The 25,068-nt window shown below is 44.0% G+C and overlaps 1 protein-coding gene across 7 annotated transcripts in view; it reads right to left on the minus strand.

The window, feature by feature from the left end:
- LOC144694161 (hepatic and glial cell adhesion molecule-like) overlaps nucleotides 1-24,714 on the minus strand; it is a 45,990-nt gene extending 21,276 nt beyond the window's left edge. For 4 of the 7 annotated variants that reach the window (XR_013579665.1, XR_013579663.1, XR_013579664.1 and 1 more), the window contains exons 1-3: nucleotides 24,412-24,714; nucleotides 9,302-9,356; nucleotides 7,731-7,834 (exon numbers count right to left, since the gene is read on the minus strand). Coding sequence is in view for 3 of the 7 variants with exons in the window: in XM_078564505.1 (XP_078420631.1) it covers nucleotides 7,731-7,779 (49 nt within the window). In the remaining 4 variants the exon portion in view is untranslated. Of the gene's footprint in view, nucleotides 1-7,730; nucleotides 7,835-9,206; nucleotides 9,357-24,411 lie in introns of those variants that run through there. The other 3 variants (XM_078564506.1, XM_078564507.1, XR_013579666.1) reach the window with 3 other exon arrangements.
- Nucleotides 24,715-25,068: the final 354 nt, after the last annotated feature.

The following is a 25,068-nucleotide window of genomic DNA, read 5'->3' on the forward strand; positions in this document are numbered from 1 at the left end:
CTGTGGGATAGGATCACTGCCTTCATCCTCCAATGGAACCCCCCTTGACAGAGCAAGATTGTGCAATGCGCAGCAGATAACAACAATAAGGGATACGCACTCAGGAGGATATTGGAGTGACCCACCCGAGCGGTCCAGGCAGCGAAACCACATCTTTAGTAGGCCTATGGCCCTCTCAATAACTGCCCTTGTGGAGGCATGACTCTGGTTATAGCTCTCCTTGGCTGCAGTCCTTGGGTGTCTCAGTGGCGTCTTCAATCACCTTTTCAGCAGGCAGCCTTTGTCCCCCAGGAGCCAGCCATCCAAACATGCTGGACCAATGGACAGCCTTGGCACCTGGCAGTGACCGAGAATGTAGGCATCATGACAGCTACCTGGATACCTGGCACAAACCTGCAGTATCTGACTCTTGCTGTTACACACAATTGACAGAGTGGAAGCTTTTTCTATTTACAACGGCACCCGGCTCACCCACTGACACCTTTATAGGCACATGCGTGCAGTCAATGGCTCCCTGGATGCAGGGAAATCCAGCTATGGCAGTGAATCCTCTGGCTCGCTCTGCCTGTCTAGCCTCGTCGGTCCAGAAGTGAAAGAAGGTATTGACCCTTGGGAACAGTGCGCCAGTGACCAGCTTGATGCAGCTGTGGGCATCCGATTGGGAGACGCCACATAGATCTCCCCTGACCCCTGGAAAGAACCAGAGGCATAAAAGTTCAGGGCAACTGTCATCTTAAGAACCACTGGCATGAGGTGGCCACCTGCACAGTTGGAGGCGATTTCGGGACCGATCATTTCGCATGTGGAGTTGACAGTGTCGCTAGAGAGGCGGCGCCTCCTTCAACACTGAACCTCAGACACGTTGGGGTAGCAGGAGCGCTGTGTGTAGAGTCTGCCTGCTGGGTAATGGCATCCTCTCCGGACCCTCCTGCCTTGCACTTCCTGCTGGCCCTGTACCCTTCTGGCTGTGCCTCTCGTACCATAGGTCTGACTCTGGGATGCTGCCTGCGGGCCACTGGCCTCCTCTCCCTTCTGGCCCTCTCCTCTTCTGAGGACGTCCCTCCAGCAGAGTACACAATATCCATTTTTGTACAGGTGGCTGCCCAGGTCTCTGCACTGAAGGGTCCTCTTGGCAGAAAGCCTCTGTAAATGCTGAAAAGTCAGATAATTCTCCAGAACACCAAAATTAAATGTCAGAAACCATCTGTAAACCAACTCCAACCAACACACTTTATGCTCAACACAAAAACAGAATTACCTGGAAAAACTCAGCAGGTCTGGCAGCATCGGCGGAGAAGAAATCAGTTAACGTTTCGAGCCTTCATGGCCCTTCGGCAGAACTGAAGCATAGTTAGAAGAAGGGAGAAATATAAATTGGTTTAAGGTGGGTGGGGGGGGGGAGGGGAGAGACACATTGAGGGTGTGGTGATTGTGGAGATGAGCAGATAATCAAAAGATGTCACAGACAAAAGGGTCAAAGAGGTGTCGAAGGTGGTGACATTTGTCTGAGAAAAGTGCTAATTAAGAATGGAAGACAGGATATTCAAAGTACAGCTCTAGTGGGGGTGGGGTGGAAAGACTAACAAGGTTTTAGTTTAGATTTAAAAATAATGGAAATAGGTGGGGAAAGAAGAATCTATATAAATTATTGAAAAAAAAGGGGGGGGGGGGAAAGAAACGGGGTGGGGATGGGGGGAGGGGGAGTTTAAGATCTAAAGTTGTTGAATTCAATATTCAGCCCAGAAGGCTGTAAAGTGCCTAGTCGGAAGATGAGGTGCTGTTCCTCCAGTTTGCGTTGGGCTTCACTGGAACAATGCAGCAAGCCAAGGACAGACATGTGGGCAAGAGAACAGGGTGGAGTGTTAAAATGGCAAGCGACAGGGAGGTTTGGGTCTTTCTTGCGGACAGACCGCAGGTGTTCCGCAAAACGGTCGCCCAGTTTGCGTTTGGTCTCTCCAATGTAGAGGAGACCGCATTGGGAGCAACAAATGCAGTAGACTAAGTTAGGGGAAATGCAAGTGAAATGCTGCTTCACTTGAAAGGAGTGTTTGGGCCCTTGGACGGTGAGGAGAGAGGAAGTGAAGGGGCAGGTGTTGCATCTTCTGCGTGGGCATGGGGAGGTGCCATAAGTGGGGGTTGAGGAGTAGGGGGTGATGGAGGAGTGGACCAGGGTGTCCCGGAGGGAACGATCCCTACGGAATGCCGTCAGGGGGGGTGAAGGGAAGATGTGTTTGGTGGTGGCATCATGCTGGAGTTGGCGGAAATGGCGGAGGATGATCCTTTGAATGCGGAGGCTGGTGGGGTGATAAGTGAGGACAAGGGGGACCCTATCATGTTTCTGGGAAGGAGGAGAAGGCGTGAGGGAGGATGCGCGGGATATGGGCCGGACACGGTTGAGGGCCCTGTCAACGACCGTGAATGGAAAACCTCGGTTAAGGAAGAAGGAGGACATGTCAGAGGAGCTGTTTTTGAAGGTAGCGTCATCAGAACAGATGCGACGGAGGCGAAGGAACTGAGAGAATGGGATGGAGTCTTTACAAGAAGCGGGGTGTGAGGAGCTGTAGTCGAGGTAGCTGTGGGAGTCGGTAGGCTTGTAATGGATATTGGTGGACAGTCTATCATCAGAAATTGAGACAGAGAGGTCAAGGAAGGGAAGAGAAGTGTCAGAGATGGACCATGTGAAGATGATGGAGGGGTGGAGATTGGAAGCAAAATTAATAAATTTTTCCAGGTCCCGACGAGAGCATGAAGCAGCACCGAAGTAATCATCGATGTACCGGAGAAAGAGTTGTGGGCGGGGGCCGGAGTAGGACTGGAACAAGGAATGTTCCACATACCCCATAAAGAGACAGGCATAGCTGGGGCCCATGCGGGTACCCATAGCCACACCTTTTATTTGGAGGAAGTGAGAGGAGTTAAAGGAGAAATTGTTCAGTGTGAGAACAAGTTCAGCCAGACGGAGGAGAGTAGTGGTGGATGGGGATTGTTGGGGCCTCTGTTCAAGGAAGAAGCTAAGGGCCCTCAGACCATCCTGGTGGGGGATGGAGGTGTAGAGGGATTGGACATCCATGGTGAAGAGGAAGCGGTTGGGGCCAGGGAACTGGAAATTGTTGATGTGACGTAAGGTGTCAGAGGAATCACGGATGTAGGTGGGAAGGGACTGGACAAGGGGAGAGAGAAGGGAGTCAAGATAACGAGAAATGAGTTCCGTGGGGCAGGAACAGGCTGACACGATCGGTCTGCCAGGACAGTTCTGTTTGTGGATTTTGGGTAGGAGGTAGAAGCGGGCCGTCCGAGGTTGGGCGACTATCAAGTTGGAAGCTGTGGGAGGAAGATCTCCAGAGGAGATGAGGTCAGTGACAGTCCTGGAAACAATGGCTTGATGTTCTGTGGTGGGGTCATGGTCCAGGGAGAGGTAGGAGGAAATGTCTGCGAGTTGACGCTCAGCGTCCACGAGGTAGAGGTCAATGCGCCAGACAACAACAGTACCACCCTTGTCAGTGGGTTTGATGACAGTGTTGGGGTTGGACCTGAGAGAACGGAGTGCAGTGAGTTCAGGGAGAGACAGATTAGAATGGGTGAGAGGAGCAGAGAAATTGAGATGGCTAATGTCACGCCGACAGTTCTCAATGGATCCTTTCACCCACCTCCAATATTCTCCCTCCACTTGGACCCCTCCCTCTGGATTCTTACCTTCTCTTGATCTTTTCATTGAGAACTGTCGGCGTGACATTAGTCTTCTCTATTTCTCTGCTCCTCTCACCCATTCTAATCTGTCTCTCTCTGAACTCACTGCACTCCGTTCTCTCAGGTCCAACCCCAACACTGTCATCAAACCCGCTGACAAGGGTGGTACTGTTGTTGTCTGGCGCATTGACCTCTACCTCGCGGACGCTGAGCGTCAACTCGCAGACATTTCCTCCTACCTCTCCCTGGACCATGACCCCACCACAGAACATCAAGCCATTGTTTCCAGGACTGTCACTGACCTCATCTCCTCTGGAGATCTTCCTCCCACAGCTTCCAACTTGATAGTCGCCCAACCTCGGACGGCCCGCTTCTACCTCCTACCCAAAATCCACAAACAGAACTGTCCTGGCAGACCGATCGTGTCAGCCTGTTCCTGCCCCACGGAACTCATTTCTCGTTATCTTGACTCCCTTCTCTCTCCCCTTGTCCAGTCCCTTCCCACCTACATCCGTGATTCCTCTGACACCTTACGTCACATCAACAATTTCCAGTTCCCTGGCCCCAACCGCTTCCTCTTCACCATGGATGTCCAATCCCTCTACACCTCCATCCCCCACCAGGATGGTCTGAGGGCCCTTAGCTTCTTCCTTGAACAGAGGCCCCAACAATCCCCATCCACCACTACTCTCCTCCGTCTGGCTGAACTTGTTCTCACACTGAACAATTTCTCCTTTAACTCCTCTCACTTCCTCCAAATAAAAGGTGTGGCTATGGGTACCCGCATGGGCCCCAGCTATGCCTGTCTCTTTATGGGGTATGTGGAACATTCCTTGTTCCAGTCCTACTCCGGCCCCCGCCCACAACTCTTTCTCCGGTACATCGATGATTACTTCGGTGCTGCTTCATGCTCTCGTCGGGACCTGGAAAAATTTATTAATTTTGCTTCCAATCTCCACCCCTCCATCATCTTCACATGGTCCATCTCTGACACTTCTCTTCCCTTCCTTGACCTCTCTGTCTCAATTTCTGATGATAGACTGTCCACCAATATCCATTACAAGCCTACCGACTCCCACAGCTACCTCGACTACAGCTCCTCACACCCCGCTTCTTGTAAAGACTCCATCCCATTCTCTCAGTTCCTTCGCCTCCGTCGCATCTGTTCTGATGACGCTACCTTCAAAAACAGCTCCTCTGACATGTCCTCCTTCTTCCTTAACCGAGGTTTTCCATTCACGGTCGTTGACAGGGCCCTCAACCGTGTCCGGCCCATATCCCGCGCATCCTCCCTCACGCCTTCTCCTCCTTCCCAGAAACATGATAGGGTCCCCCTTGTCCTCACTTATCACCCCACCAGCCTCCGCATTCAAAGGATCATCCTCCGCCATTTCCGCCAACTCCAGCATGATGCCACCACCAAACACATCTTCCCTTCACCCCCCCTGACGGCATTCCGTAGGGATCGTTCCCTCCGGGACACCCTGGTCCACTCCTCCATCACCCCCTACTCCTCAACCCCCACTTATGGCACCTCCCCATGCCCACGCAGAAGATGCAACACCTGCCCCTTCACTTCCTCTCTCCTCACCGTCCAAGGGCCCAAACACTCCTTTCAAGTGAAGCAGCATTTCACTTGCATTTCCCCTAACTTAGTCTACTGCATTTGTTGCTCCCAATGCGGTCTCCTCTACATTGGAGAGACCAAACGCAAACTGGGCGACCGTTTTGCGGAACACCTGCGGTCTGTCCGCAAGAAAGACCCAAACCTCCCTGTCGCTTGCCATTTTAACACTCCACCCTGTTCTCTTGCCCACATGTCTGTCCTTGGCTTGCTGCATTGTTCCAGTGAAGCCCAACGCAAACTGGAGGAACAGCACCTCATCTTCCGACTAGGCACTTTACAGCCTTCTGGGCTGAATATTGAATTCAACAACTTTAGATCTTAAACTCCCCCTCCCCCCATCCCCACCCCGTTTCTTTCCCCCCCCCCCCTTTTTTTTCAATAATTTATATAGATTCTTCTTTCCCCACCTATTTCCATTATTTTTAAATCTAAACTAAAACCTTGTTAGTCTTTCCACCCCACCCCCACTAGAGCTGTACTTTGAATATCCTGTCTTCCATTCTTAATTAGCACTTTTCTCAGACAAATGTCACCACCTTCGACACCTCTTTGACCCTTTTGTCTGTGACATCTTTTGATTATCTGCTCATCTCCACAATCACCACACCCTCAATGTGTCTCTCCCCTCCCCCCCCCCACCCACCTTAAACCAATTTATATTTCTCCCTTCTTCTAACTATGCTTCAGTTCTGCCGAAGGGCCATGAAGGCTCGAAACGTTAACTGATTTCTTCTCCGCCGATGCTGCCAGACCTGCTGAGTTTTTCCAGGTAATTCTGTTTTTGTTTTGGATTTCCAGCATCCGCAGTAGCTTTTAGCTTTTTGTTTTTACACTTTATGCTCACCTTGTCAAGATCCTGTGCACCTTTTATCCTGCCCTGGATATAGAATTCATGAAAATCATGAAGACTGTTGGCCGAGTGGTCTGTGTGCCGAGCGTAAAAGTGCACGGGCCACTCAAAATCACAAACAATTGCTCTTAAAAGGGGCTCAATTGGCCTTTAGCTGTAAATAGGCGTGGTTCTGACTTCCGCGCGCGCGCCGCATACTGAAATATCGTGAGGTGGCACAATGATGTCAGGACACCCTCCTGAGGTCATCGCACCCCATTTCATATTCAATCGTGTCAGCCATGCATCTGCCCAGCGAGCACAAAATTCTGGCCATGCTTTCTATTAAAAAATGGATTTTTAACCTACCAGCTAGAAACCCAAATTGAACTTTTAAAAACAGAGACTTTTAAAAAACAGATACTAAAGTGTGGCTTGAGTTCGCAGCCAAAGATGGGTACCCAAATTGCATCACTGTACCCTCCACATTCCAGCCCACTGAGGTTGGGATACCACGTCTGCGAAGACCCATCAAGGGCAATGGCCTCAGGAGAATATGAGTGAGCCACATATCGTGTCCCCATTAGCAGGCAACAAGGCAGTCACCTGAGGTATTGAACAGGGGATTCCTAGACATGAACTCATCAAGCTACAATGGGATTATCCTTTAAAACCAGCCACTTGAACAATGTGACCCTGGCTGAGAGAGGGGGCATCCCAGACATGAACTGGTTAAGTGACGGGGGGAATACATAATTAATCATGCTTGAATCACTGGGTGACTGTCATGTGACAGGCCCACTCTTTGTGTGTTTAAGCTTCTGTATTCTCTGCAGGAAGAGGACTAGCAGTTGAGACGCTAACAGTAGAAAACTTGAGTGGGGTCGCTCCTTCCACCCTCTCTCTCCAACCTACCTACAAGCTTTTGAACCCTGTTTGCCAACTTTAACCATCCAGGGATGACCCTACTGCAGGCAGAGACTTGTTGAAGGAAATCAACCCCACACTACTGCCTCCAGAAAAGCAACCAAATCAGCTGGCTATATATTTACCACCTCCTCAAGGACAGTTGGGGATGGGCAATAAATGTTGGCCTAGCCTTCAATGCCCACATCCCATGAATGAATATAAAAACAATTGCATCCACAAGGGAACCATCAGGAACCAAACTGACCTGAAATAAGCCAAGTCAGCAAACACCACGAGCCGTATACCCCTTTTATTTATCTGGACTCTGAATTCGATTAATCTATCCTTCCCCACTCTGTAATCTATTTGTGCGTGTCTGTGAACTGCGTGTGTGCATTAAATTTGGAACGTATTTTATTGTTTTACTTAAACTGGACAAACTATAATAAAGCTAACCTCTTTCTTTGTTAAACTCAAGAAAGTGTGCCTGATTGTGTCTTTTATGATCACCGCACATAAACAGTTAAAACTCTCACTGAATTGTCAAATATATCCTTTTTTCAAAACCCTGTTACAGTCAAATGAGGAGTGGGAAAAGGGGGAGCCATTTGACCCCTCCTCACCTGATCTTAACACTTATAAACACAAGGATAGGTTCCCATTAATAACATGTATTACCTGAAGCAAGTTTGAAGATGTGAACGTGTAATGAATCCGAGAATTTCATTGTGTATACTGCACCAAATGCCCCTTTTTCTATTCTTCATGAAGGCTGGCTGATCCTAAGAAAGGGAAAAAAAAATTCTGACAAGGCAATATGTTCAGCAGACTACTCCAGCGGACATCAGCTACCTAAGCATGAACAAAGAAAGACTTGCATTTATATGGCGCCTTTCATACTCCCCAATGAACTCTCTCTTCATGTAGTGTCCTCAGCTTCTGGGGGTTGCTAACCATGGCTCTCCATTTATCTTTTTGTCATGATATCAAAGCGGGGCAAGTAGAAGAGGCAGACCCAAGAACTACCTCAGCCGGCATAGAGGGACTGAGCCCTCGCAGTTGGTGTTAAGCACTTTGTTCTAACCACCTGAGCGAATTGGCCTTACCCAACCAGCTTTACAGCTGATAAAGCACTTGTGAAATTTATTCACTGTTATAATGTGGAAATGCTGCTGATTTTCACACAAGATTCCACAACAGCAATGTGATCATGACCAAATAATCTGCTTTTGGTAATGTTATAATGAGGGAAAAATATTGACCAGGAATATATTTGGAATTGGAATATGAATGGAAAAGTAGTGCATGAAGAGTTGCAAACTCACTAATGAAAATATGACGGATGTGTGCCAACTGATGCACAAAACCTTAGCCATATAGCAACCATTTACCAGTTGCAATGAAGCTCACCATTGATTTTCATCACTCCAGTCACACTATCCTTCTGTGTGAGTATAGAATAATGGCCATTTAGTACGTTTGAAATTCCTTCTTTTTGATTCATTAAGTTCAAGCCTAATACATGATGCATATTTTATATTTAGAATCCCAAGGCCTGCATGATGACAGTAGAGGCATTCCTGAGATTTGATCCTACTGTACTATGGACTACATAACTGAGGTCATGACTGGTGTTACCACCTGCTCAATGACAGATTGCAATGCAAATAATTGTTGTTGCACAAAATCACTATGGAGAAAATACCGACGAATATTTTTACAGCATGGAAGCCCAAAGAAAATAAATTCTGGAAATATACTGCTGCATAATAGCAGCCCAACAAAGGTAAGTTCTGGTTGAAGAAACAACAGGAAGCTGGTTTCAATTTATTAACCAAAAAAAACTATATCTGTATCGATATTGTTATGACCCCTGAAGAGATTGATAACTCTTAAAAAAAGATGAATTTCTCAGCAACTGACGTAAATTACCAAAGGACAAGATTTTATATTTTAAGACTTTCACTGTAACCAACTGAAATCAACATGTATCAAACATTGCTTAATAGGAATCTAATACACCGAACTAAAGAAACGGTACTTTTGCATTAAATAATTAACACAATCTAGATATATCTTACAATTCCTTTTGTTGCGCACTGCAATTCTGGCATATCTGTAGCAATTTAAGATTAAGACCCAAGTTATACCCACTTTTCCAGCAGGCTCATTCTCCCTGCCGTGTCAAATCAAATCTTCCGGTGTCCTTCAAAAATCATTCCATTCAGTCTGAGTATTCCAGAACCAACCTCTGCAGAAAGACCCACTCGAGCAACTCCTTGTTCCTTGTTCAGCTGTTCTGTCCTTATTTCAAACAAAAAACAAACTCTTATCAACATCTTGATTGGTTGCTAACATGAAACACTCTTTGCTTTTCACAGCAGTAGCTGTTTTTGTCTCTCTCTCTCCATGTCTCCCAAAAAAGCAGCTGCCCTTTTATCTGTGTCAAGGTGTGAATACTGTCATTTGATTTTCAATAGGTTTTTGTTTGGGTTTCTTTCCCTATGACAACCAGATCGCATGGGCCTCTCTAGGCAGAAGTTTAGTATGAGCATCAGCCTGCTATCCAGAACATTCTGTTTCACCTTAAGTTAAAGGAGACATTTGAAAACATAACCATCTTGTAAAGTCCAACATTTGTAATAATATCTGCTTCACATGGTGATAGTTGATGCTCAGGCACAGGGAACTCTTCCACTGCACATTTTACACAATTCTATCCTCCATCATACATAGCTATTGCTACCTTTGTGCAAGTCTCTAAGCAGAGGCTTATTTGTTCTAAATTCCTGTTCTTACCAATCCTGGATATTTGTGAGCAACATTACAGCAGATCAATTATTTGATAGTAGTACATCTTATTTACAGTGCAGGAACAAGCATTTGGTCCAGTTGATCCCTGCTGGTATTTATGCTACTCATGGCCCTCCCCCCACACTGCTTCATGTAACCCTATCAGCATAAACTTCTCTTCCTTTCTCCTTTATATTTTTATCTAGCTTCTCTTTAAAAGCATCTGTGCTATTCACTTCACACTCTCCTTTTGGTAGCAAATTCAAAGTTCAAGGTGTTTCTCTAAAATTCTCTATTGGATTTATTAGCAGCCATCTTATATTTATGGCCCCTAATTTTGGTCTCCCTTCCAAGCTGTGTACAGTTTTGGGCCCTGTACTTAAGGAAGGATATACCTGCCATAGAGGAGAGTGAAACAAATGTTCACTAGATTGATTCCAGGATACTGGGGTTGTCCTATGAGAAGAGATTGAGTAGAATGGGCTTATATTCACTGGAATTTGGAAGAATTAGAGGTGACCTCACTTGAAAGGTGTAAATATCTTAAATTCTACCTTGTCAAGCCCTCAGAGGCGGTTTCCCCTGTCTAGAGAGTCTAGGGCTAGGGGGTCATGATGTCAGAATAAAGGGATTGCCATTTAGTACTGGCAGGGGAAATTTCTCTATCAGAGGGTTATGAATCTTTGGAATTTTCTATCCCAAAGGGCGGTAGATCCTTAGTCATTGGCATATTCAAGACTGAGATCGAGAAAATTTTGGAGACCAAATCAAAGGGTATGGAGATAAAGCAGGAAAGTGGAGCTGAAATAGAAAATTGGCATAGATCTTATTGAATGGCAAAGCAGTCTTGAGAGACCACATGGTCTAGTCTACTCTTACTTCCCATGTTCTTATTTATTTAAAATCTTTATCTGCTGGGATACTTATGAGGTTGGAATGTTCAAACCACTGAGTAGTTTCGAATTTTCAAAGAGGTCAATGGAGCCAGTCGGCTACCAGAGTTGCTAAGACTAAAAGAGGAAACAAATTAATCTGTATGTAATGGTTAACTATAAAATAATAGCTAAATAATGCATCTATCTAAGCAAATTGTTAGTTATGTATAGTCAATTAATTTCCTCAATAAAGGCTGAATCAAGATCTTGTATTGTGACATTAAATCTATTTAAAACCATTTATAAACATATTCTGTGAAGGCACCGCATAGATTGAATAGCTGAAGAAAATATTTTTTAAGAGGTGTTCCATTTATCATAGAACTATAGAATGAATACAGCTCAGGAGGCCATTTGGCCCATCATCATATCCATGCAGGCTCTCTGCAAGAGCAATTCAGCTAGTCTCACTCCCCCCACCTTTCCACATAGCCCTGAAGCTCTTATTTTTTTTCAGATATTGATGTAATTCCCTTTGAAAGCCATGATTGAATCTGCCTCCACCAAAATCTCAGCCAGTGTACTCCAGATCCTAACCACCCATACATAAAAAGCTTCTCCTCATGTGATCATTGGTTCTTTTGCCAATCACTTTAAATCAAAGTTCTCAGGCCCCCAACCCTTTTGCCAATAAGAAAGTTTCTCTCCGTCTGCTCTGTCTAGATCCTCACCTCTATCAACTCACCTCTCAACTTTCATTTCCCTAAAGAGAATAATCCCAGCTTCTCCAATCTAACCATGTAATGGAAATCCTTCAACCTTGGAATCAACCAGGTAAATCTTTTCTGCATCCTCTCTAAAACCTTCACAATTTTTCTAAAGTGCAGTGCACAAAATTAGACACAATACTCCAGTTGAGGCTCAACCAGTGCTTAATAAAGGTTCGGCACAACTTCTTTGCATTTGTACTCTATGCTTCTATTTATAAAGCCCAGTATGCCATGTACCCTTTGAACCACATTCTCAACCTGCTCTGCCACCTTCAAAAATTTGTGCATCTGTATTCCTGTGTCTCTCTGTAATTGCACAACTTTTTGAATTGTCATCTTTATTTTGTATTAACTTTTCTTGTCCTTCCTACCAAAGTGGATTACTTCACACTTCATTGCAATAAATTTCATTTGCCATGTCTCTGTCCACTCACCAGCCCGTCTATGTTATAGCAGAGCACTTAGGAAATTTTAAGGCAATCAGGCAGAGTCAACATGGTTTTGTGAAAGTGAAATCACATTTAACCAATTGATTAGAATTCTTTGAAGGAGTCACATGTGCTGTGAATAAAGAAGAACCGGTAGATGTACTATACTTAGATTTCCAGAAGGCATTTGATAAGGTGCCACATCAAATGTTCTTGCGGAAAATAAAATGTCATGGTGTAGGGGGTAACATATTGACATGGATAGAAAAGATTGGCTAGCTAACACAAAACAGAGGGTAGCCATAAATGGGTCTTTTTCTGGTTGGAGGGATGTAACAAGTGGTGTGCCACAGGGACCAGTGCTGGGCCCTCAACTTTTTACAATTTATATAAATGACTTGGATGAAGGGACAGATGGTTGCTAAATTTGCCGACGACACAAAGATGGGTAGGAAAGTAAATTATGAAGAGGATGTAAGGAGGCTACAAAGTGACATAGATAGGTTAAGTGAATGGGCAAAGATCTGGCAAATGCAGTATAATGTAGGCAAATGTGACATTGTCTATTTGGCAGGAAGAATAAAAAAGAAGCATAGTATCTAAATGGTGAGAGATTACACCATTTGAGATGCAGAGGGATCTGGGTGTCCTAGTGCTAGTGTTCAGGTACAACTAGTAGTTAGGAAAGCTAATAGAATGTTATTGTTTATTGTGAGGGGAAATGAATACAAAAATAGAGAGGTTATGCTTCAGTTGTACAGGGCACTGGTGAGACCACATCTGGGGTATTGTGTAAAGTATTGATCTCCTTATTTCAGGAAAAGTGTAAGTGCATTAGAAGCAGTTCAGAGAAGGTTTACTAGGTTAATACCAGGAATAGTGAGTTGTCTTATGAGGAAAGTTTGGATAGGTTAGGCTTGATTCCACTGGAGTTTAGAAGAGTAAGAGGTGACTTGATCGAAACCTTTAAGATCCTGAGGGGTCTTGACAGAGTAGATGTGGAGAGGATGCTTGCTCTTGTGGGAGAATCTAGGACTAGGGGTCATTGTTTAAAAATATGGGGTTGCTTATTTAAGACAGTGATGAGGAGAAATATTTTCTCTCAGCGGGTCATGAGTCTTTGGAACTCTCTTCTTCAAAGAGCAGTAGAAGAAGGGCCTTTGAATATTTTTAAGGCAGAGCTAGATGGATCCTTGATTAACAAGGGGGTGAAAGGTTATCAGAGGTGGGCAGGAGGTTTCAATTAGATCAGCCATGATCTTATTGAATGGCGAGCAGGCTTGAAGCGCCAAGTAGCCTACTCCTGCTCCTAGTTTGTATTGTTGTATTTTCATATGTGTTCTTGAAGTCTATCACTATCCTCCTCACGATTCATCTACAAATTTTGAATTATGTCCTATACACCCAAAGTCTAGGTCAGTAATATAGATCAAGAAAAGCAGTGATCCTAGTACCCACACCTGGGGAACCCCACTGCATACCTTCCTCCAACTTGAAAACCAAGCATTTACCACTACGCTCTGTTTCATTTCACTCAGCCACCTTTGCATTCATTTCACTACTGTCCCCTTTTGTTCCTTGGGCCTCAACTCTGTTGACAAGGCTGTTGTGTGACATTTTATTAAATGCCTTTTGGAAGTCCATGTCCATTGCACAATTGCATCATCCTCACCAATCCTTTCTGTTACCTTATCAGAAAACTCAAATACAATTTGCCTTTAACAAATCCAATCTAGCTTTCTTTAACCAATCTACACATGTCCAAGTGACTGTTAATTTTGTCCCGTATTATGATACCTAAAAGCTTTCCCACCACCGAGGTTAAACTGACTGGCCTGTGATTATCCTTACACTTTTTTTGAACCAATGCGTAACATATTCAATTCTCCAGTCCTCTTGCACCATCCCTATATCTAAGGAGGATTGGAAGATGATGGCCAGTGTCTCCACAATTTTCACCCTTACTTTCCTCAGTATCCTCAGATACATCCCATCTAGTCCTGGTGAGTTATAAACTTTAAGTACAGCCAATATTTCTCATACCTCCTCTTTATCAATTTTTAGTCCATCCAGTATACCTCCTCTTTCACAATGACTTTGCCACAGCATCTTTCATGGTACAGACAGATGCAAATTCTTAATTTAGTACCTCAACCATGCCCTCTGCCTCTATATGCAGATCCCCTTTCAGATCACTAGTCAGCCCCACCCCTTTTCTTACTACCCTTTTGCTTTTTATATGCCTATAGAAGACTTTTTAATTCCCTTTCATTTTAGCTGCCAGTTTCTTCTCAAACTCTCTCTTTGCCTGTCTTCTTTTCTTTTTCACTTCCCCTCTGAATTTACTGTATTCCGCCTGGTTCTCACTTTTATTAACAATCTGACATCTGTTGAACGCCTCTATTTTATGCTTCATCCTATTCCCTATTTCCTTAATCATCAGTGGAGCTCAGCATTTTTTTTTACCTAACTTTCCCCCATTTGGGGATATACCCAGACTGTACTTAAACCGTCTCCTTTTTCAACGTAGCCCAAAGTTCCATTAATTTTGCCTGCCAATCTTTGATTCCAATTTACCTAGGTCACAGAATCACAGCATCTTTAAGTGCAGAAAGAGGCCATTCAGCCCATCAATTCTGCACTAGCTCTCTGAAATAGCGTTCTATCTAGTTCCATTCCCCTGCCCCATCCCCGTATCCTTGCATATTCTTTCTTAACTGCTGTGCCGCGGCACACTGGCGTGCCATGAAAGTCGTTCAAGTGTGCTGGAAAATCAGTTTCAAAATTATTAATACTGCATGATGTTAGGAAATCTAACTTACGTTAATCTTGAGCTTGGAAGTCCCAATGAACCTTGAGCCTGCGTATAGAGAGAAAACTAAAGAAGGGCATGAAAACCCAGGGACAAGCGAGGGGGATAGGGGGAGGTCCCAAACAAGGGAGAAAGGACAGGAAGATGTCCAAAAAGGAAGTTCCAAGTGAGGAAAGAAGACAGGGGTCAGGAACAGGAACCAATGAAGTTAAGAAAAGGGGGAACAGACTCCATTTAGAGAAAGGACTATGGGGAAAAGACCTCAAGTGAAGTGGGCTTGGGAGAAGCCCTACCAGTCAAACCTCAAAAGGCCTCAAAAGAAGTCCTGAAGATCCGAGAAGCCAACCGAAGGTTCATAGCTCCATGCTGCAGGGTGGTGGACACCTTTGGAGCAGTAGTGCTCTGCTTGGCATGGCCAAAGAGCTGAAATTGTGCTTGTAAATTGATGCTTGAGAGCATTTATTACGTAGCATGGTGTGTTTGACTATAGTTTGCCAGTTAATGCACATGTATCTCACACTCACCCTGAATGAACTGCTGGCATATAGTATATGATCTACACAGACATGGATAAGTTCTTGAAGATAAGTGAAGAATCCCACTCTGATTCAAATGTGGCTGAAACAATACAACCTCAAGGTTTGTACACAGATAGTTATCAGTTAATGGCCTTTGGATTTTCGTGGACTGATGATGCCTCTTGCCCTGTCCCAGAATGCCTATCTTGCAGGGAGACGCTCTCAAACACTGCAATGGTACCAAGTAAGTTGAAGTGCCATTTTAACACAAAGCACCATTCACTCTCCAGCAAGGATATACAGTACTTCAAGTGCCTGAATGGACAAACATAAAGCAAAATCAATGCATGATGGAGCATGTGCAGGTCTCAGGTAATGCGCAGAAGGCGAGTTACCTGGCGGCTGAGCTCATGGAGAGATCGAAGAAACCGCACACCATTGCCAAAACCCTAGTTCTGCTTGCATGCAGAAGTGTTGTGGGAGTAAGGTTGGGAACTGATGCCGCTAAAGAAATTGACCAAGTCCCGCTTTCTGATAATACAATCAATCGGCGTATTGACGAAATGTCAATTGCTATTGAACAGGTGCTTCAAGAGAAATTAGAAATGAGTGGAAAATGTGCCCTGCAGAATGATGACTCCACAGATATTAATGGACACTGTCAGCTCTTAGCCAATGTCAGGTATGTTAATAACCAGAGAAAATTTCTTCTTTTGCAAAGAATTACCCAGACATGTGACAGGAGAGAAAATCTTTTGTGTCAGGACTGCTTACCTGGAGGAAAACAATCTTAACTGGACCAAGTGCGATAGCCATCTGCACTGAGGGAGCAGCGTCCATGACGGGAAAAGTTAAAGGATTCGTCAGTAAAGTGAAAGATCAGAATCCTGACATCCAGCTCAGCCGCTGTATCCTGCTCTGTGAAGCCCTTGTTGCCAAAACAATGCCGTCTGAGTTAACTACAGTATTGGGCCAAACAGTGAAAATCATGAATTACGTAAAATCATGTCCTTTGAAAGCACATTTGTTTACTATTTTGTGTGAAGAGGCGGGTACCAGGATTTACTCATGCACACAGGAGGATGATGGCTGTCTTGGGGGAAGGTCCTCTCCCGTGTTTATGAACTCTGTAACGCACTGAAAGAGCTTTCGGCTCCGCATGAATTGCCACACTAGGATTTAATACGTGATGATTCTTGGTGTGCTAAGCTTGCATACCTTTCAGATATATTCAGCCATCTGAATGAGCTGAATTTTAAAGTACAAGGGAAAAACGAGAACATTCGGACTGCCACAGATAAACTTCAAGGCTTCAGATCAAAACTGGCCCTTTGGCAGGAAAAAGTGGCAAGTGGATTGAGATGTTCAGGCTGGCATCAGCGCATCCTGCTGGCAAAACCATACCCAACCTCATCTCCACACATCTTAACACACTACAAGAGAGGTTCAAATGCTACTTCTCCTCCATGAGTATGGGAGACTTTGATTGTGTACCTGATCCATTTAGTTCACTTTCTTTCGCATCGTCAAAGAAGGTGTCATTAGAAGAACAAGAGGAATTCGCAGAGCTCAGGATGGATCGTACACTGAAACTGAAGTTTCCAGAGATGCCTCCGGACACATTTTGGCTTCTTGCAGGACAAGAATATCCATCTATTTCAGATTGTGCTATAACAGTGCTCTTACTGTTTCCCACAACTTACCTGCGTGAGTTGGTGTTCTCAACACTGGCTTATGTAAAAAACGAAAGGATGAGCGCCTATCAGTGGAGTCAGACCTGTGAGTTGCCCTGTCAGCAGTTCCTCCCCAGGTCTAGAGACTCTGCTCACAGATGCAGCCCAGGTGTCACACTAATGTTGCCAATAAGATGCAGCTCACAGTATTTCCTTCATTTGCTCTGATTCATATACTTTTATTTCAATATCTTTTTTAATGAATGAGGAGAAACTGAACCTTTTTTATTATGTTACAAATGTGAACTTTTGCATTGAGAAATGCGGACTTAAAAAAAACTGAAAAGGATAGAAATCTTTAATGTGAAACATTTTTAAATCGTGTACATTTTCTATAAAATATATCTGACATGCAGCTGGTGATAGGGCTTTCATTTTAAACTGCTTAAAATAATGAACATTGCATCAGACGATGGCATGATGGTGTTTTTAGGAGATTTTAGAGATGAAAGGATTTTGTTAGAGGACAGTTCAGCTGGAGAAAATAGGAGGTGTGCCTCAATTCTTTTATACTATAAAAGGGCATAAAAAAGGTTGGGAACCATTGCTTTAAAGTTTATAGTTAATCTACGGTCTGCCCAGATCTTTAATGGTAGCCTTGTTTGGACATTTCTTTGATTTCCCACCGTGATCTATGGGATTGTCATTCTTGGATGTTGATCCTGGTTGCATTTTGGACCTTGTCCTCCATGAAATAGGACTGCATGGTGGTTGAGGAGGTTAAAGTGATGACATGCTGCTAAAGGCATATTACAAGTATTCTCATCCTCTGGCATTTTGTTTTCATCCCCTAAAACAAGGCAGTTTCTGAAAAACAGGAGCTTGCTCCTAAAAATCAAGGACATGTCACCTCTGCAAGGCATTGATAATATGGGTTAAGTAACTAATCACAATCTAACAATGGATAGCATTATTTTCTATGGATGCCCCTAAAACAGCTGTCATCTGAATTCGGGAAACTGGGTTGTAATCTTAAAACACAATTGTGTGGCTAGGAAGTTACCACCATTTTGCAACTCTCAGCATTCTGCCAACTCTAAGGATGTTGACCAGCACATGCCCTTACAGCTTCCTGCTGGCTCAGCCTTTTCTTACGAAATAAATAACTTGGACTTTAATTAGGAATAATCAGCCTTATTTGGGAAATAGAAGGAGACGAACCTACTTGTCAAGAGGGAACACCTCTGAATACAAGAAAGATTAGTTACGTAGCTTAGAAACAATATTAATATTGGAATCACTCAGTGAATCTTTAGATTCATTGGATTCACTTCAGTACTTCTCATGGTGAAGGTGATACTGTGGCGCAACAACAACTGTTCTCTCCTTAATTGAGGCCGAGGTATCTCCTTAAACTTTGTAGCTTCTTACTCAGGGATTAAGTTAAACGCTATTTTAAATGTTGGTGGATATCTTAAATATTTTTCTGCTACAAATATTTAGACTTAAAACATGAATTCTTTACAGGAAATAAGATGATAGTTTCTTTCCTGAGCACTATTAACGTTGTGATTTTTTAATTCTCTCATGGGACGTGAACATCACCGGCAAGGCCAGCATCCACCGCCCATTCCCAACCACCCCCGAACCGAGCGGCCTGCTAGGCCACCCCAGAGGGCAGCCAAGAATCAACCACACCTCACGGGTCTGGAGTCACATGCAGGCTATACCAGGCAAGGATGGAAGACTTCCCCACCCCCACCCCATTCATCAGTGAACCAAATGGCTTCCCGCAATAAGCAACGGCCTCATGGTCACCACCACTGAGACTAGCCTCAGGTTCCAGATTTATTAATTGAATTTAAATTCCACCAGCTGCCACTGTGGGACCCGAACCCCTGTCCCCAGAGCATCAGCCCAGGCCTCTGGGTCACCAGTCCAGCGATATCACCACCATGCCACCATGCCACCATCTCCCCCGAGTTAACTTACTCATTAAATGTGAATTGCATGTTCGATTCTTTAACAAACTCTTATGTAATTTAGAAAATATATTGTCTCATATAGTCTTCTGTATCCAAGCTCGAGGACTCATCTCTACATTCTTCAATGAGAGGTACGCTATTGAGGATAGATGCCCGGGAGACTTATAATATCCAGTTTGTTATAATCTAACTAAAACTTGTTAAAAAGACTGGAGGATAGCAATACTCTTTGATGGCTTTTCTTTCTTTGGGGGGAGTTAGGTCAGTTTTTCAAACCTATTTAAATGTCAGTGAGGTCGGTCAGTATTTTGTTTTTGTATTTTGCTAAGAGACTGCAACAGTCTGCTGAGGGAGCCAACCGACAGGATCCACCATCTCCTTTTTTTGTAGGGGCTGAAGGATGATGCGTGCGGACCACTGCCTCAGGTACTTATGGCTGAAGATGTTTCTGTGACAAGGTTTTCCATGAGGGATAGGTGGTACAGCACAGTCCAACTGTATGGAGCATTCTTCGGCAATATGGCCAGACCCATCCTTTGCAACATCGGGGATAGATAAAATCTCAGCACTTGGTGACACTTGGGGTAGAATTTTTTGCTCGGCGTACGGGCTCGCGCCTGACATGCTTGAGTGTAAAATAATGCGTGATGACGTTGGGCGAGCGTCCCGATGTCATCGCGCACTCGTGCGATATTTCAGTCGGCAGGCATACGATAAACTCAGAAGCACCCGCTGACTATTAAGAGGGGTATTAAGCCCATTAATGGTGCAATTAACTAGGATTTTCTGCTGCCTGTCCAATGTTACAGTTGGTGGGCAGACGAATCAGCCAGGTAGCCTTTGCATTTTTCAGGAAACCTCATCCAAGGGCGGGATGAGGTTTCCAATATTAATTTAAAAAAAAAACAATGTTTGCACAGAATTTTCATCATCCATGTGTTCCGGTGACTGATTTTGATGCATGTGCAATTTTTCCCTTTTTAAAAATCTTTATTTTTTGCATTTAAATTCTCTGCCTTCAGGGAGATTTCATTCCACGCTCCCCCATGCCTGTGCTGACTTCAGCCCTCCTCCTGCCCCCAACCCAGGCAGAACTGATCATATCAGCATATGCTTCACGCTGACTGGCCATTAATCAGCGTGAAATCATGGTCAGGAGCTGATCATGGTCACCGGTCCACTTCCCGCCAATCGCGCCCAGCCGCCCGCTGAGCTGAAAATTCAGGCCTTGGCGTTTGCGCGCCAAATGTCTACGCACAGCTTGATGCAGCCTCACACAGAGGTAGCCATCAGGATGAGGGCAATGTTAGGTACATTTTTCTCCCATTATCTAGAGGTTTGTACATGCTGACACAGTCCATTTTTGATCTCCAGACAAAGTAGAGGTTGGCTCAGGTGATCATTAAAGCGCAGGAGCTAGATGTGGGCCACGTAAAGCAGCACCAAGTGCACTTTACACCTCACAATGCAAAGGGAGCATTGCCCACTTACATATTTGTCTACCCACTTACATATTTTAACTCACCCTACGGGAATTTGTTATAAATGCTGGACTTTACAAGATGGTAATGTTTTAAAATGTCTCCTTTAACTTAAGATGAAACAGAATGTTTTGAAAATGGGAATGGCGAGGTCAAACTAAATACCTCTGCTCAGAGACAGGCCCATGTGATCTGGTTGCTATTGGGAAAGAAACAAAAATAGAAACCTTTTGAAATATCATGTGATAGTTTTCATACCTCGGACAGTTGCTTTCTGAGACAGAAGGAGACAAAGAAGACACTTCTGTGTGGAGAAACAAAATAGCCAATGCTGTGAAGAATGGAGAAGGACTGTTGTATGTTACAACTAACAGGATGCTTGTGGGAGTTGATTTTCTAATCGAAATGAAGGAGAGAGAACAGACTGGACTTTTGGAGATTTAAGGAAAGAGGAGTTGCTAAGGCAGGCCTTGCTGGTGAAAGTCAGATCTGGAAGGCTCAGGCTGTATGGAATAATTTTTCGCCAACCCTGGAAGTTTTGACCTTGTGTAGTAAGGAAAAATGAGTCTGCTGGAGAGCCAGGAGTAACTTTGGACTTGTTTTTGTAAGGCTACACATCTTCCAGAAGTATGGTACACAGCAAAAATGGTTGTGGGACGTATCTCGATTGTGTTAGTTAGTTAATGCGAAGGTATCTTTCCTTTCGTCTGGTCTGTCAGTTGCCCTTTACATAATGTTTGATCTAGGTTGATTTTAGTTTATGTTACAGTAAATGTCTTAAAGAATGAAATCTTGTTTTTTGGTTCCCTACATAGGTTGCTGAGAAATTCATCTCTTTTAAAAGTTACTGACCTCTACAGGGATCGTAACATTCTAAACTGCCTTCTCTGCTTTCATGTCCATTCCGCATTTGATATATCCTGCAAATTTGGTCACTTTGCTGCATCCAGATTGTATCCAGATTATTTATGCAAATTGGCAACAATAATGGTCCCAGCACTGAGGTACCCCACACAGGGAGTACCCTGTCCCCTCTCACTTTGACATAGCTCCTCCAATGAGTACTTATAATTTCCCAAGCTTCACTAGTTTCTTATTAATTTCACAGCTTTAGCCTCTATCTCCCTTTGAGATTAATTAATAATGTTTGGTGTGAAAAACTTCCAAAAAATCTTGTGGAAGTTGAGGTACATCATATCTTTTCATTTACCACAGTCCAATTAGATTGTTATGTTCAAAGAATTCAAGGAAGTTAGGCAGGCAGGATCTTCCAATTCTGAATCCATGCTGTCTGCTGTTAACTGTACAGATGACCTTCAAGTTTACTTTTTGATCAATTTCAAAATTTTACATGGAATGAAAGAGAAACTTGAGTGCATTGTTAGCTGTGCTTGTTTTTGTCACCATATTTGAATATGAACACCACATCAATCTGTTTTAAGTCTTCTGGTATTCCATCAATGTCCAGTCACTCCCCTCACTACCTCAGTAATCACCTGCCTAGTCTTTCAGCACTCAAATATAATTACCATCTTTCCCTAGAGATTATTTTTAAGCCTTATTTTGCCTTACTTGGACTTCCATCTTATTTATAGCAAAATTATCGATTTTACTTGGGAAATCTTTGGGGAGGAAAGGTTGCTCATACAAAAGCAAAACATTGTGAATGCTGGAAAACTGAAATCAGTTCTGATGAAAAGTAATTTTGGCCTGAACTGTTAACTCTGGGAAGAATTTTCCCCCTGTCGGGGGGGGAAGTGCTGGAGCAGGCGCGCGCGGGCGGGCGCGCCTTTGATTGGCGCCCCCAATCGGGGGCGTGTCGCCACTTTATGTGGGCGAGCCAATTAAGGCCTGCCCAGCGTGACGTCTGCCAGGAAGCGTTATGCGGTCCCTGTGCAGGCAGGGTGGGGGGGGGGATTCCCTCAGCCGAGAGTGCGCTCTTTCGCACATGTGCACGAAAGAGCGTACTCATCTCCTTGAGGCTAAGTGCTGCCTCAGGGAGATCAGCACCAAGTTTAAAAACGGTGAAGGGGAAAAAATAAAATTTCCCTGACATGTCCCCTCATGTGGCACTGTTACATGAGTTGGAACATGTCCATCACTTCAAAGCATACATTTATTAAATTTTTAAAAACCCTCATGGAACCTCATCCTGCCCATGGATGAGGTTTCATGCTTTATCTGAAGCCCACCAGGGCTCCCGGCCTGGGTCGGTCTATTAATTATCTCAATTACTTTGTCAATGGCCTCAATAGGCCGTTGACAGGTCGGTGGGCGCACAGCAGATTCGGCTGTGCCCTCACCGACCTGAAAATTGAAATGACGTGGGGTGGCATCGGGAGTTCTGCCCAATGTCATCCCATGTCATTTTACATGTTGGCAAGTGGGCCCTGCCCCCCGCTCACCGACCTAAAGATCCTGGCCTCCGTTTCTCTCTACAGATGCTGCCCCGCCTGCTGAGTATTTCCAATATTTTTGTTTTTATTTCAGGTTTCCAGCGTCCCCAGTATTTTACTTCAGTCTTTAAAAATTCTGGCTTGTGAGGTTTACGCTAATGCTCATTGGTGGAACTCCGACCTCCATTCATTAAATTGTGGCTCCAGAGCCCAGTAATGAAATGCAGCAAAGCCCAGATAGACATCAGGAGGTGACAGAGAGAGAGCATGATATATATTCATTTTCCCTTACACTGTTCGGGTGGGATTTTCTGGAATTTCCTGCCCGAAGTCAACGGACCTTTTGCTAGTCCTTCAAATTTTCCGATCCGCTTGTGAGGATTCCACATGAGTGGGACTGGAAGATGTTGGTTTTAGTAACTGTCGTAGTGAACTGGCAGGATCTATCTCTTAAATTCTGAGCTACTCAGACCAACCTCCTAAATACTCCAAAAGTGATGGATTTTATTGTTGGTTAACTGCCAGCCTTATACAGAATTGAATAAATCACACTATATTTAAGTCTGAAGGTCCTTGGTTTCTCCCTCTAACCTGTAGCCTCAGAGACAACTGAGAGCATCTTCACAACATTTGTGTTGAGTTAAGCTGCAGACATTATTTTGATTGGAGCTTGTATTTTAAACTTTTCAGTTCTGATGAAGGGTCATCGATCTGAAACATCAACTTTGTTTCTCTTCACAGATTCTGCCTGACCTGCTGGGCATTTCCAGCATTTTCTGTTTTTAATGCTTTTAAACTCATGTGTGAACCACCATCATCAAAATTGGAAAAAAATGTTAATTTTTGTCCCTTCACCTGAAAGATTACATTTCTGTGTTGATCTACAGTCACTTAATGCCGACAGGATATTGTCATCAAAGCAGATTTTTCTGCACCTCTCTCCCCCTCCCTCTCCATCCCTCATCCTTTCATATCCCTTCCATTTCTACATCCATCCAACTCCATCCTCCTTCCCTCACCCTATCCCTCACCCATCTTCCCTGCTCCCCCATTCATCCACCCTCCCTCTTACCTCTGCTCCTCCCTCCCTTCCACTTACCTGAAGCAAGCAGTTTGGGAATTATCAATAACTGGAAAGAGTCACTTTCCAGACAAAGAAATTGCTGTGTGGCTCAGTACTCCATTTCAGACATGCTCTGTCACTCTTTGAGTATCCAACCACTGAGCCTGAAGCCCACTCAGGATTCACCATACTGTGCTTTACTCCCAATATTAGAAAACACTGAGTGACTAGGAAACACTGAGTGACTGGTATTTCTTCTCAAATTGCCACTGTTTCTGAACAACAGCTCATAAGGATTCTATCTTCATAACAATAACAATAAAAGCATCTAACACAGCTCTAGGAATCTCACTCTCTAGAGATTATTGGCAGTTATTGCACACATTAGGAGAAATTTTCAATAAAAAAAAATCAGGGTTCACGGTTGCTAAGGTATCGCGTCAGTTACAAATAAAGCAGGTTAATCATCACGTGTTAATCAATTTCTCCAGTGATCCTGATGCTTCACTCCCTTGTGCAGCATCCAACTATTTCATAAAAAATGATTTTTTGAAAAAGAACTTACATTTATATAAAGTCCATCAGCATGTGTCAAAGTTCTTCAGTCAGTGAACTACTTCTAAGGTATAGCCACAGTTGTTGTAGGTGAAAACAGGATAACAAGCTTGAAAACAAGCTTGCACAAACAGCAAAGTGATAATTAGCAGAAACTATTTTTTGGGAGTGGTTCTTCTGTCAGCTTGCATATTTTAGCCCACTTTTCTGGAATTTCTAAATTGCCTCCTCTAGTTCCATATTCCCTTCCCATTTGGTATATTCTGGGAATCTGGTCAGTTCGTTTTTTCTATCTCCCAGTCATTTATGTAAATCAGCGACAGTAGTGGTCCCAGCATTGAGCCCACAGGTGCCCCAGACAGGACTCCCTGCATCCTCTCCAACCCATGCCCACAACCACTCTGACATAGCTCCTCGAATGAGCACTCATTTTTTCACACCCATCAGTCAGTTTCTCATCAATTCCACGGGTTCCACCCTACAATTCTATCTGAATTTAATTAATTGTCTTTGATGTGGAATTTAGTCATAAAACCTTTTGGAAGTTGAGACACGTCATATCATTGGCTTTACCACAATCCAATTAGATTGTTATGCGCAAGGAATTCAAGGCAGTTTGGCAGGCAGGATCTTTCCATTCAGAATCCATGCTATTCGCTGTCCACTG

This window comes from Cetorhinus maximus, chromosome 19 (assembly GCF_964194155.1).
Source record: "Cetorhinus maximus chromosome 19, sCetMax3.hap1.1, whole genome shotgun sequence".
NCBI classification, from domain to species: domain Eukaryota; kingdom Metazoa; phylum Chordata; class Chondrichthyes; order Lamniformes; family Cetorhinidae; genus Cetorhinus; species Cetorhinus maximus.